This window comes from Onychostoma macrolepis, chromosome 01 (assembly GCF_012432095.1).
Source record: "Onychostoma macrolepis isolate SWU-2019 chromosome 01, ASM1243209v1, whole genome shotgun sequence".
Taxonomy (NCBI): domain Eukaryota; kingdom Metazoa; phylum Chordata; class Actinopteri; order Cypriniformes; family Cyprinidae; genus Onychostoma; species Onychostoma macrolepis.
Window position 1 is genome coordinate 43,682,448 of NC_081155.1, and position 15,177 is coordinate 43,697,624.

Below are 15,177 nucleotides of genomic sequence, written 5' to 3' on the forward strand. Positions count from 1 at the left end.
GGGCGTATGCAGAGTTTTATTCAATTGTTTAGAAAGAGAATGTGCCTCCTCCAAGTACTTTCTGCCTTTAACTGGATAGAATAGTAATAGAAAGTAGGCAGGGACATAAACTAAAGCTTACAGTCTTTAGAAAATCAAGGAAAGGTCTTAAGCAGTAAAAATATAAAAATTGTGTTTGTCCAAAAATTTGGAGTCGGAAATTATTTTTTTTAATATTTTTGAAAAAAGTCTCTTCTGCTCACCAAGGCTGTGTCTATTTTATCAAAATACAGTAAAATTAGTAAAATTCTGAAATATTATTACAATTTAAAATCATTGTTTTCTATGTGAATATATTGTAAAATGTAATTTATTCCTGTGATCAAAACTGATTTCTGATTATTATCAATAATGAAAACAGTTGTGCTGATTAATATTTTTGTGGAAACTGTGACAAATGTTTTTTTTTGTTTTTTTTGATGAATATAAAGTTCAATAGAACAACATTTATTTGAAATAGAAATGTTTTGTAACTCTATAAATATCTTTATTACCGCAATTTATCAATTTAAGGCATCCTTGATGAATGCAATTATTAATTACCGTATTGACCCGAATATAAGACGACCCTGATTATAAGACGACCCCCCTTTTTCCAGATGTACCTTTTGGAAAAAGGCTTTTTGAAAACCAAATCTTGTTTAGTTTATTTTTTTATTTCTGTAAAACTCATTTTTTCTTAAATTATTTTCATATTGCATATTTTTCCTATTTTAATTTTTGTTTTGAAAGTATAGTAAATACTGGTAAAATGTACCAACAGTGACATTGAAAAATATACATTTTTTGATATACCATAAAAATGACAGGTAGCCCATCTGAATTATATAACATTTAGGCTATCCATCTCATAGTAGCCTACCAAAATTGTATTATCAGTAGACGTGAAATCTTATTGTAGTCTTCAAATCTGGGTACTGTCTTATGTTTTAAAATCACTTACAGAGGAAGTTTGTTCCCATCAGGCTAACATGACAGTCACGACTCATGCCGCTGTAAGGATTTTCTTTTGTTTTCACTCGCGATCTTTACAACACACATTACACATTTCTTGGCACACTCGTTTTATGCGTTTTTGGTGCCACCTATTGTTGTGGGTGTATTATTGAGATGTCAAAGTCTAGACCCTGAATATAAGACGACCGCGTTTTTTCAGATGTATTTCCAAGAAAAAAAACATTGTTTTATATTCGGGTCAATACGGTACTGTAAAAAAAAAAAAAAAAAAAGTGCCTCAAACTTTTAAACCTTTTCTTTTCTTTTCTTTTCATTTCATTTATAACCTAGATTATGATTTTTAAAGTAATCTTAAAATATAAGGTGAATACTTTATTACTTTTCTTTGGATAAAGTATTACAAAGAAACCCCTATAAATAATAATAATAATAACTATTATTATTATTGTTATTATTATTATTATTATAATTATAAATTGAGTCCAAAAGTATAATTTGGTTATTTTATAATTTGGTTGTGCTTCTCTAGTTAATGTTTAGTTGTAGTGCTGAGTCTTGGCCAGATGGGGGAGCTGTGTTCATTTCAGGATTTCATCTCTCTCTCTCTCTCTCTCTCATGTGCATTCAACACGTTCCCAACTCCAAATGATGCATTAAAACAGGCATTATTATCGGACCAAACAGGAGACTAGTTACACAAGGCAGCACAGGTACTTTTTGGGGCCTTTATCAGCAGAGACAATTCACAAACATTCATTCACAAGTGAGAGTTTCTTCAGAAACAGCGGCCTGAGGTGATTCTGAGGCGGGAATCCAAATGGGAAATGTTTAAGGTCAAGTAATTCACATTGTTTCACGTATCTGCGACTCTGCCGCTCTCAGTCCTCACACGTCTGTGTGTAAAGATGGTTGGACGTTCAACAGACGTGACCTCATGTTTCTCGGTCCCAGACCAGGAATGTCAGCATTAAATCTTAGTTTGACATGGAGACGCTGAGGCCGAGAGCAAATCACAGCCGCTTGCTCGGGTTTGTCCTTAAACGCTTACTGTAGGGCCATATTGATGAAGCCTAAGCAGAATACACAGTAGCTGGTCATCAATTATTGGACTATTAAAGATGTGCAGTACCTCCGTGCAGCCTGCTGAACACGGATATTAATTGCATATTTGGGTGCGAGCGTTTTATTCTGTGAAATTCGACGTAAATACCATCTGCCAGTGTGCAGAAAAGCAGATGGTAAAATCAGGTGCGGAGATACTGCGGTAAAACACAGCATCACCTCAGTGTGAGCGTGGATAGAGAGGACAAAGCCAACACGCTCCTTAAACCCAGTCTAAATTAACACTGTAATGCATCAGATGCAGTGGAAATGGCCTTTGTGAGTAATTTTGGATCATGATAAATGATTTAAATTACAATGAGCGCCTTTACATGCAAATCAAGACTGTGATAACTGTAAAATATATATTTTTTTAAAAGTAAGCTCTTTATGAAAACCAGTCAAGTATTTGAAATGAGCCAAATTTTATATAAACAACATCAAACCCAGTTTTGGGAATCATGATCTGTTGTTTTTCTTCATTATGCAAATGTTAGAGAAAGTGTTATGGTTCTCTGAATGACGTATAAATAGCGTAACATTTGGGAACTTTACTAAAGACCAGATGAACGAACATTCTATTAATGTTACTTGAAGAACGTTCGTTCATAATGTTGAGAAAACATTGATAGAACGTTACCTGTAAGTTCCCTGTAAGTTTGTTTAGCAAATCATGAAGTGTCCTGAAGGGTGTTTTTGGATATGTACCATAGTAAAATCATGGTGCTCTTTGAAGTATCTTGACGTACATGCTTATGTCAGGCACCAATGGTCAGAAATTTACACTCAGTAAGTGTCAAATCCATATAAGCAAAAGCAGAATACTTTTTTTTTTTTTTTTTCAACAGGTCTTATCGCAGTATCATCACGCTATACTAGTCAAAATATGAACTGTTTTGAACTTTGATAATAATAATAAATGTTTCTTGAGCAGCAAATCAGCATATGAGAATGATTTCTGAAGGATCATGTGAAGACTGGAGTAATGATGGTGAATATTCAGCTTTGATCACAGGAATAAATTACATTTAAGCATATATTCACATAGAAAACAGCTATTTTAAATCGTAATAATATTTCACATTATTGCTGTTTTATTGTATTTTTGATCAAATAAATGCAGTGTTGGTGAGTATGCAGAGTCTTCTTTCAAAAACATAAAATCTTACCAACCCCAAACTTTTGGATGGTAATATAGAATCATATAATTGAACATCTTTCTTGAAAGTAGTCGCAGATACACCGTTTTGATCACTACATTGACAGATGTGATAATGAGTTTTTACAGTGCTGTCCTGCTCTTATTAAAAGAGACCCTGCTTTTAGATTGTCCACCTTTATTAAAGCGGGTAATTCAGTCCAGTGGTCCAGATGAAGAACTGCTGCTCCGGCTGATCTAGATCTCTCTCTCTCTCTCTGTGTGTGTGTGGTTGTGTTTGATTTAGAGCAGCTCAAACGCTGTCACGCAAGGCCAAATGAAGCCACAGGTGATCCGAGCTGCGATCGATCCGCACACGGATGTGAAAACCAGATTAACTGATGCTCTGACCGAGGTGCAGCTGTGTTGATGAAAGAACGAGAGGACCGGGAAAGCACTTTTCATGCTTTTTCTACTTGAGGTGGAGGAAAAGAGTGTTTGTTGTGTTTTGGACAGGTCTTTTTGCACGCCAGTGCTGAACCACGGTTTTCGTGTGTTTAGAGTCTAGATGGAAATAACTCCGTTCTGGCCTTTAGCAATTCCTTTTGTATTTGTAAGCAACCACTAACTAACTAAATTTATTATTATCATTATTATTATTATTATTTTACATAAAAGTAATAGTTCTTGGTTCATTTCAATTCTGATATAACAAAAAATAAATAAATCTTGTGGGTCAGTGAGTGATTCAGTGAAGTGAGTCATTTTAGGCTTTGCAATTTATCTGCAAGACATTTTAATCGAATGATTACAAGAATGGGATCATATGACTCATTCATTCTTGGATATGACTACACTGGTTGAGTTGTATGTTTTTTTTTTTTTGTACAACCAATAGAAAGGTGTGTTGTCTATTTATTGTCTTTCATATTGGATCCAGGCTGCAAACCACAACTTAAACTAAAAAAAAAAAAAAAAATTGCAATATTTGTTTTGGTGTGGAGCTGTAGATTCACTGGTCAGGGATACTGATGGAGGTCCCGTGTTGTTCTGGAGAATGGTTTAGGAACCATTAATTGATTGTCATCATTCATTACAGTATTTTTGTAAGCAAACAAACAGCAGTTTTGATTCTTGATTGTTGTGAGAATGTGTGGGAAGGTTTAGTCTGTTTCTGTATCCACTCTACCGTCTCCTTAGACTCAAGTAATAGAAAGTCTGCTCTCAATATATAACCGAGGACCTTGTGACCCGTTGACTCTGACCTACAACTGGGTTCATTTCACTCAGCACTGCACCATCACACCCACATTCCCACAGATAAAATGAACAATCATGGTGGACTATTCCACTGCCGTTCCTCCAAAATAAAGAAACATGACACTGTTTTTGAGGAGGAAATATGGAGACCTAACATTATCAGCTGCTCATCTACACCCAAAACCACAGCAGAATGACCACGGTGACGTTATATAGGAGTATTACATTGCTGTTTTCTAAAGACATTTTGGACTTTTTTTTTAACAGTTGTTCAGATCCTTCAGTCATGCTTATACATATAAGTAATACTTCTTGGATCATTTCAGATTTGTTACAGAAGTGTGTTCTGATGGTTGTGTGCTGCTTTTTAAGAGGATGAATTTAGACACTTTAGAGGGTTTTAGGGTGTGGACAGCCTGCTGTGCTTCAGTATGCTAACAGTAACTGTCAGCATGCTAAAACCCTCTCCAAAAACTCTCTAAATGCATCCGCTTTAAAGCACTTAAATCATGTTTAGTTTTCACTAGGCCTCATTTTATTGAGGTACATTGTTTTGTAAAATAAATTTGTTTAAATGATTGTAAATTAATTACTTCTTGTGATTGTATACAAGAGGCTAAGATTATAAAAAATAAATAAAAAAAAATTAGAAAAAAAAAAGTGTTAATTTACTCAACCTCAGGTCATCCAAGATCAGTGTTGGGCACGTTACTTTAAAAAAGTAATTAGTTATAGTTACTAGTTACTTCTCACAAATAGTAACTGAGTTAGTAACTGAGTTCCATCATTATAAAAGTAACTAATTACCAGGGAAAGTAACTATTGCGTTACTTGTCAAATACCTTTGGATACCCCCAATATTAAATATGTTAAATTAATGAAATGGACACTAAAAAGAATAAATTATTATTATAAAACATTGTACATTAATCTACACTATTTATCTACTGACACTTAGTATCAGTCAGTCAAGAAATATAATATAATATTATGATCATTTAATATTATATGATGATAGAACTTTAGTAATTAGAATAACCAAGTATGAATGCATATTTGTCATCAATATAAAATGCACTAAGGATTAATGAGCTGCTGGGTTCATGAATATTAATCACGTTGTCTGCGTTTGCTCAAATTGATTTGCTGAAATCAAAACAGGGACGATAATAGGTGAGCGCCGGCCAATGAGATTGTCGTTTGCGCATTAGTTCCGCCCACTACCAGAGAAACCGGCAGTTCTTAAAAGCTGAAGAATACAGACAACAATACAGACAAGAATACAACAAAGAATATCGTTTACATGTAGCGCGTCAGTTCTGCATGTTATGAAAGACTCTCTTGCTCTGTATCTTTCTTTGCGTGCGTGTTTGTGAGAGAAAGCGACGGCGAGTCGTGCGCTTCACACTAGAGTTTATGGTACGTCAAATACACTGCGCATCCATTCAGATGAACTGAAAAATGTAATTCTAATAATATAATAGTAATGCCACATTTTATTGTCAGTAACGGTAACGGCGTTGTAATGGGGAAACAGTAATTCGTTTGATTACTTGTTACTGACAAAAATAACGCCGTTAGTAACGCCGTTTATTTATAACGCCGTTATTCCCATCACTGTCCAAGATGTAGGTGACTTCCTTCAGTAGAACAGAAAAGAAGATTTTTTTGCTGTTACCTTGGTGATTCATGTAATGCAAGTTAGTGGCCGTGTTGACAATAAAAAAAAAAGATAAATCAAAGAACACAATTAATACCTGTGGCTCCTGACGATATATTGAGGTCTTATGAAGGGAAACGATCAGTCTGTGCAAAAAACTGAACATTATTTACAACATTACTACCTGTAATCCAGAGCCTCAGGCAAACGGTCAGGGCTGCGTTTCCCAAAAGCATCATAAGCCTAAATTGATCATAGCTCCATTGGTTTCAATGGGTCTACGATGTCATTATGCTTACGATGCTTTTGGGAAACGCAGCCCTGGAGTGATGTCCTGGTGGTGAATGAGTCATTCTTTTGAACTGGCTCTTTTACTGAACTAGTTGAATCAGTTCACCTAATCAGACTGAACCATCTGAAACAGTTTGTGGTTCGAGCAGCACAGATCTATAAGCTACGGAATCAAATCTCACCTTCAGATGCCTGACAGTCACTCTGACTGGAAATGAGCCAAAATAGCGGCGTATAGCTGATGCTGTGATGAATGAATCATTCAGGCTCCAGTTCCTCCAACAGTCACTGAACCGAGGAAACAGTTCGACTCAGACCGAAGAGCGATGAACCGCTGATATGAGCATAAGTGAACTGAACACTTGAATGAAATTAATGTTTTTATGGTTTCGTTTTAAAGAGAACACAAAATATTATTTACTTTATTAGTTAGAAAATAAGAAAAACAACTGGAGTAGTTTATGCGTAAGAATGTTTGGTAAATCTGGTCTGCTCTCGTGAATTATGTGTTTCTGTGCAGGATTCAGATCCATGAAAATCAACGGACAGGCAGATGGACTCCAGTTGAAGCGCTGCCCGTTAATTTAATTTAAATCTGATTCAAGAAATGTACACACTTTTGGATGGATTTTATTTGATCTGTGTGGGAGCAGCATTAAAAGCGCCGCTTAGTGTCATTTGTCTCAAGACCTCACAGCCATTACATCACATTGAATAACACTGCAGCGTCATTTTTCATTGAGCCAATTGTGCGATTATGTATTCAACCCCGGGCTGCAACAGTCTGAGGGCATTGAAGATGAATAACCTCTTAGTAATTAACTGCAGCATCCGTGAGACCGTGTGTTATGTGTCCCGTCACACGAGCGCTGCAATCATCTAATTAAAAGCTTGGGTGTAAATCAAGCATTAAACATAGTGCCGTCACCTTTAAACTCGCAGCATCCGCCAAAGCCAAAGCTCCTCTTGAGGCCTGCTTGTTTGGACTTCTTATTTAAGCAAAATGCATTGAATAAATTCATAAAACTGCTAGTTTGGAGCGTCTGCCCTTGGCTATCATAATGTTCACATCATTGCTCTGACGGCAATGTGCTCTTCCTGTGCAACCTTCATTAACTGCGGAATGAGACTAAAATGCGTTCTTCAATTATAAGAGTATCGCCCCGAGTTATACAGTTTCAGTGAACAGTAAACAATGAAAACTCATATTTAGACATCTCTGCTCAGCATTTCGTAACTTTGAACGTTGAGTTATATGAGAGGTTAAACGAATGGGCCGTGAGAAATACAAGCTGGTAATTATCAGTGAAAAATGTGTGTAAAGAGCACAGTAACGCACTACAGTCAGCGGCCAAAAACATGGCTTAGCACTTTCCAAAACATTCAATTTTTAAGATGCACGTGTATATTTATCTGATCTTTGACGCGATCGCGCGCAACAGCACAAAGTTGATTCTGTGCTTACTTGATCTAATATTTGATGTTTTTTTAAATGTTGTAGATTTAAGTAGCAAATGAGAATCACTAAAATGAATGCATATATTTTGAGACAAAGGTCTTCTTTATGATTTTCAGTTTTGTTTAAGATAATTAGAGCAACAGTTTTTAAATAACGGAAGAATATGTAAAAGTATGGTATTTGGGGTAAAAAAGCGCCCCTGCTGTTGGGGCTAAAGGCGCACAGTAATTAACATGATAATTAATAGATGGCTGACTTTTCCATTTGTTGACATGACATGATTAGATTCAGATGGTGAATATCATATATTATGTTGGGTGTCCATATTAGAGATAATCAATGAATGAAACCATCATATTTAAAACCATCATATTTAAAAACATGATATTAATCATATCATATAATAAAATATAATTTGTTGTTACTACTGTAAATATATATTCAGTTATTATTGGATCTTCTTCAATACTTTCAGAATCTTTACTTATTAAAATGATTTAATATTTGATTTTTTTTTAAATGTAGATTTGTAGATTTAAGTAGCAAATGAGAATCGCTAAAATTAATGCATATATTATTATTAAAATGATTTTGTTTCTTTATTTTAAATTATATTTTTTATATTAACATTTTAATGACAGTATATTTATTGAACAAAAATAAGCAGAAAATAGTACAAACTTTGCTAAAGTGATTGATTTGAACAAGTATTAACTTAGACATTATTTTAAAAAACATTATTTTAGCCGAAGTATTTGTATCAATACCGTGTGCCCCGTGCGTGGGGTAAAAGGCCCCTCTTGCCACCTCATACATTTATAAGATTTTTAAACAAAATAAACAACTTCAATGATTTATTTTCACACAAAATCTGTTGCTCCATTAATGTTCAATGCAACGTGTGTGTGTATATATATATATATATATATATATATATATATATATATATATATATATATATTCTGCAATTATACATTTTAGGCGCAGTGAATAGCACATTTTTTTCTTAAGGTGGGCCTTTAGCCCCGTTGTACCCTAAATAAAATACACACTTTTGAAATGTTCAGTGTTATTTTAGAATGTTGTATAACTATTTAGTAATATTAATGTTAAATTCCTTAAACATCTTACCTTTCAGTATGTTACCCATATTTTCAAGAATTTTAAGGAGCTTTTTCAAGAACATTAAATTGTCTTTATTTCTTTAGCTACAAAATAAGAATAACAAATAGTACTTTATTCACTCTTGAAAGTATCAGTGATATTTTATTATAGTTTTTATATACTGTATATTTTGAATTAGCTTTGTATGTTTTCAGATTTCATCTTATTTTAGTATATTTTTAAAAATAATATTATATGCTATTGCATTTATTTATTTAAATATTATATTTAGGTTTAATTTATTTTATTTCAATTTAAGATTTTTCAGTTTTTACCTTTTGTTTCCTAATTTTGGTAATTATTATTATTTTTTAAGAACTTAAATTATTTTAAAAAGATAAGAACATTTAGGAGTCTTTTCAATAATATAAAATATTGTTTACTTATTAAATAAAAACAATGAGGAAATTGTGTGTGTGTAATATATTTTATATAATTGTATATACTATTTAAGTTTATTTATTTTAATTTTAGTTTTACACTTATTTCAGTTAGTTGGTAAGACAGCATGTCTAATATTTATTTTATTTAATCTTTCAATGAACAAAAATCTTTTAATAGTTTTAGTTAGCAGTAATAGCCCTGGCAAATGTAGATGTTTTTTTGTTTTGTTTTAGAAAAGTATAGATATTTTAGATAGTTTGTTGCAACCCATCACAAACACCTTAGCAACCATTTAAAGGACTAAATGGTTGCTAAGGTGTTTGTGATGTGTTGATGGGTGTTGCTAGGTGGTAGCAGAATGTTTTGAATGGTTCTTAACACCACAAACTCACAGTAATTAGCAGTGGGCGAATTCCAAACGGAAGTGAGCATCCCTATGCCCTACTCCCATCGAAGGGCAGAGCCCTCGAAGTGTGTTCTTTGAAGGGTGTAGGGCATTACTGTCTCCTATAAATGTTTGGAACTCCCTTGGCGAAGGGAATGACGGACAAAATGCTACCTTGACAACGCTGCGCGTGCGTGCAGCATTCAGTGCTTCAACAGTTGTTGCAAATTAATATTTCTTCTTAATTTATTCAAATGCTGTCTAGTTGTGTCTTATTTACTATTAAACTTTTTCAAACTAAACTTGCTTAAAATACAGTCTTAAATCATATTTCTATCAGTGACGAAAATATTTTGTATTACATGAAAATAAAGACAAATTTAATTAGCTCATTCTACTTAAGTTTGTATATGTAAAGTCAAAACAAACCCCAACTTTGCTTTAAAATGCATCGCAAGATCTCCTAACTGAAGATCATTGCATGTTCCCTTCGCTAATGGACTTCTGGAAGGGCCCTTCGTGAAGGGACTAAGTTGTTCACTTTCGTAACAAATGGCGTGCCCTTCAAGGGTGCAAAAAAGGCTGTTTGGAATTCGCCCAGTGTGTCACAGATGCTGACTGATTTTGTTTTGAATCCAGAACATTCCTTTAAATTATGCATTTTTATTTATTTGTTGTGCATTTGATTGTTAAAAGTATGACATTTTTCAGAATTTAATAATGACTCATTATCTATGCTTGCCAATGACAAGCGTTCTCCAGTGTATCTCAGACACAAACTAACAATGTCCTACATAGTCAAGAGCCGCTTGTTTCCTCGTATTTGTCAAGCTTGTATCTAAAAGGAAATGATTAAATGTGCATGAAGAGTTTGTGTGTCTGTATGCATGTTAGGCTTGCTGTATGTCACTTTCAGAGAAGTTGTGTGTGGTCTTGAAGACAGCAGGCTTATTTAATAAGTAGTTGGGAGAAAGAGAGAGAAAGTTTCACCTTTTCGTCCGTTGCCCTTTACCTGACAGCCAAGATAAACGAGCCGGTGCGCAGAGAGGTACGAGAGCGCAAACACGTGTTTCTGTTTGCCAAGCCGTTCAGACTGACGGCCACAATCCTTATTTATTGGCCAGCATAAAACTGCCTTTAAAGCAGAGCCTTGACACATTACAGGGAGAAATAAACAATAGAAACGGAGACAAAAATGCACATGGATTGAATCTACTGGTGGGGTGAAGATTGTGGAAGTTTTATGGTTGTTTTTATGAGCGTTTAAAAGAGTGAAGAATATAAGAAAACTTTGTTAAACCTTGAAGTCTGAAGGATATTTAGACCTGTAGTTTGAATACTTGAGCATGTGTGGTTGAAATGCAGTTTTAGGTGTTGCTAAGGTGTTTTGAAACAGTGGCAATCTTTTGCAGTTGTTTTGACTGGTTGCTAGGGTGTTGTTAAGGTGTTAAATAGCTGCTGGGTAGATCAGTTGTTGCTGAGGTGTTGATAAGGTCTTCTGAATGGTTATTAGGGTGTTTCAATGTAATCGCTATTGGTTTTTGTTGGTTGCTAGGTAATTTCTAAAGTGCTCTGAGAGGTTTCTAGGATGTTGCTAAGGTGCAAAATGGTTTCTAGGCAGTTGCTGGATATTTTGGATAAATTAGCTGTTGCTATGTGGTTGATAAGGTATTCAGAATGGTTGTTAGGCTGTTTCTAGATAATCGCTGTTGGTTGCTAGGTAGTTGCTAAGGTGTTCTAAGTAGTTTCTAGGATGTTGCTAAGGTATAAAATAGATTCTATGCAGTTGCTGAACTTTTGATAGATTAGTTGTTGCTAGGTGATTGATAATGTCTTCTGAATGGTTGTTAGGGTGTTTCTGGATAATTGCTGGCATGTTTTTTTATGTGGTTGCTAGGTAGTTGCTAAGTTGTTATAAGAGGTTTCTAGGATGTTGCTAAGGTGTAAAATAGTTTGTAGGCAGTTTTTGGATGCTTTCCGACTTTCCTGACGAGATGCGCATGACAATCAAATGCAATTTATCGTGCAGCCTTAGTTGTTGCTAGGTGATTGATAAGGTCTTCTGAATGGTTGTTAGGGTGTTTCTAGATAATTACTGACATGTTTTGGGTGGCTCCTATGTAGTTGCTAAGGTGTTCTGAGTGGTTTCTAGGATGTTTCTAAGGTGTAAAATTGTTTTTTAGGCAGTTGCTGGGTGGATGCTAAACGTTTTGGATTGTTTAGTTGTTGCTATGTGGGTGGTTGATAATGTCTTGGTTACTAGGAAATTTCTAGGTAGTTGATAGGATGTCCTGAGTGGTTGCTAAGGTGTTCTATTTTAAGTTGTAACATTTTTAGGTTTTAGTTTTAGGTTTTAGGCAGCTGTTGGGTGGATGCTAAGAGGTTTTGTGTAGTTTAGTTGTTGATTGGTTGTTAATAAGGTCTTCTGGATGTTTGTTATGGTGTTTGGTTCCTAGGGTGTTGCTAAGATGTAAATTAGTTTCTAGGTAGCTGCTAAAAGCTTTTGTAGTTTAGTTGGTGTGGGGTGGCTAATTAGGTCTTCTGAATGGTTTGCTAGGGTGTTGCTAGGCAGTTGTTGGGAAGTTCTAGGTGGTTGCTAGGTTGTTGCTAGGATGCTCTTGCTGGTTGTTGATGTTCTTGTTGGCATTTGCTAGGTGGTTTCTAAGGTGTTGCTGAGGACTTTATATATATGTTTCTGTTAAGAAACAAAGCGCAGAATTCTCCATTCAAACTCTATTTAGTCTCATTGCTGTCAAGATCAATAAGATGCATTATTAAAGGAATCGCATTGGTGATTATTGTTCTCCCTGAGGTATTATAACTACCTGTTTGTCCTCGTAGTATCTAATTTTTTTAGATAGCATGTTTATCTGCTGTGCATTTGTCATGCTCTTTTCTTCTTGTTTCTAGCTCTGGAGCTTCTAGTAATCTGTCCCTAATCTCAAGACACACTGCAAAGCAGAACAGATAAGAGGAGAACTTCTTTTTGTGCACTTTTTCTCTGACAGCCTCTCTGAAGAAGGCCACACATATTGTCTATGTTCAGCATATAATGCTGGAATACTGCTTACACACACACACACACACACACACTGCAGCTAAATTCACCTTTTCGTGCTTAATCCTATTCTGCAGACACAGTTCGTTTATGGGAATGAAAACCGCATTCTACAACCAAACTGACTTTCGAAAAATGCAGTGTTGCCTTAGTAGAAAAAAAAAAACACCAGTAAGACCAAGCCCACTAGAAGGCTACAGCCAAAGTATTGACTACTGGTCGAGAATATGATTATCGGCCGATACTGATCTGTGGTTGATCGATCGTAGCATCCCTACAAATGTATTATCTTGGAAATAAGTTGAATACCAAAATACTGCGACCTTCCTATACTCCATAAACTGTGTAGCTTTATAAGCTGAGCCCAAATAACAATCTCAGAGATGCTTAATGAGTGTCACTTATAATAAGTGGATATGGCAACCCTACAAGAGTATGCTCTGCAACAGCTCTGTTAACGATGGTTTATTTAAAATTGCTGAATATATCATGGAAATACGTTTAAAAAAAAAAAATGATTTATTTATTTTTTTACATAATTCAGTTTTGTTTAACTTTTGGCAGATAATGATTCAAAACAGTGTATTTAATGCATAGAGACATTAAATACAGTGCATAGTATATGTACTGCATACTCGTGAAATTCTGGAGTATGTTAGTATGCTACTATAAACCATCGGAGTCGCCCTTGAGAAGCTCTGAGTTCGGTCAAGGCACAAACACCTCGTGGTTTGATTCATTAACTTTGGGACTTCTCTCAAACTAGCCCACTGGAAAATTACATTCAGTATCAGTGGACAAATCCAGAATGCTAATTAATTTGCTTCACCCTGTGTGAGGAAGATTTACACTCCATTCTGTGATATTTGATTAAACCTTGTCTTCTGCTCAATTGACTTGACTTTCTTTATGTTCAGAGATCCTGATGTTGCACATGTAAAAATATTAATAGTACTTTTGAAATTAACTTATTTTTAATCTCTTTATTTATTAGTTAGTTAGTTAGTTAGTTTTTATATGAAACCAGTACACAGATGTAATTTAAATTATAAACTCGGTTTTCCATAGTAAAGTAGCCATGAAAAAGTATTAAATTTAGTACCAATATTTGCAAATTATTATTATTATTATTATGTATAGTTTATTTACATATTTTAATATTCTTTTATTTTTAATTCATAATTTGTTGAGACATTAAAGATATTTAAATATTAATATTGTCCTTTATATATTTTTGCAAACTTTATTGCAGCAATTTTATTGCTAAAAGAACATAACATATTTTTATTTTATTTAAAATCCTTTATTTAATTAGATTTTATTTACATATAGTACAGATATTTAAATATTAAGATTGTACTAAATATATTTTTGCAAACAATTATTGCAGCAGTTTTATTGTTAAAATAACACAAAGTATTTTTAGTATTTTTTATATTTATAATTATTTGTATTTTGTATGTATTTTTAGATTTGATGTATTTTAATTTTCTTTTTAATTCATTTTATTTTTCCATTTTAATTTGTGTATATTTAAATACATTTTTTAGATATTCATTTTATTTATTTATTTATCGCAGATAATATCAGCATAAAATTAAAATATTAGGGTCAAATCAAATTAAATCCTCAAGCCAAGGAAAACTACTCTACCACAACCACAATGCGATGAATACGTTTGCATGTACCAATTCTGCAATCTTACTCCTACAATCTGTTACACTCTACGGGATTTCAGTTTTGTTATCTTCAATATTTAATGTGCCTTTCATTGTTGAGAAAAAAAAAATGGCTCAAGAGACGTTCTCATCCATATGCATGTTGTGATAAGACAGATAGACGTCACTGCCAAAATATCCCGTGTCCCTGCTGATTGTTCCACGTCAATCAGTGGCCATCAGAATAACACACAGCGAGGAAAAGCTCCTGCATCTGGTTCCCTGGTGGCTTGGACCAAGGAAAGAGCATCAGATAACCTTATATTGGGATGACGCCATACTGTTTCCCGAAACCAAGCATTTTTCTCATTCTTTCTCTTGCTCATTTTTCCTCCCTGTTTTTGTCATTCCTCTCCGAGTCTGAAGTTCTATCTGATGCCGAAGTAATTTAACTGAAGTAGATAAAGTGGAGTAGAGCAATCCACGGCGATTCTTATTTGAGACGTTGTCCTCTCAGCCCAGCTCTATAAATTGGATCAAACAGAATGCAGATGTGTAGACACCGGGAGCTCTGTGATCCGTACCAATGGGACGGAGGAAATAATTGCGGACACTAGCCGGAG

The 15,177-nt window shown here is 34.5% G+C and overlaps 1 protein-coding gene across 3 annotated transcripts in view; it reads left to right on the top strand.

The window, feature by feature from the left end:
- The window catches only part of gpc5a (glypican 5a), a 236,929-nt gene that overhangs the window by 86,019 nt on the left and 135,733 nt on the right, over positions 1 to 15,177 (top strand). Inside the window, exon 6 of one of the 3 annotated variants that reach the window (XM_058789354.1) lies at positions 3,548 to 3,946. The exons of the other annotated variants lie outside the window; for them this stretch is intronic. Within the exon in view, the coding sequence (XP_058645337.1) occupies positions 3,548 to 3,665 (118 nt within the window). The 3' untranslated portion in view covers positions 3,666 to 3,946. Of the gene's footprint in view, positions 1 to 3,547; positions 3,947 to 15,177 lie in introns of those variants that run through there. 3 annotated transcript variants of the gene reach the window in all.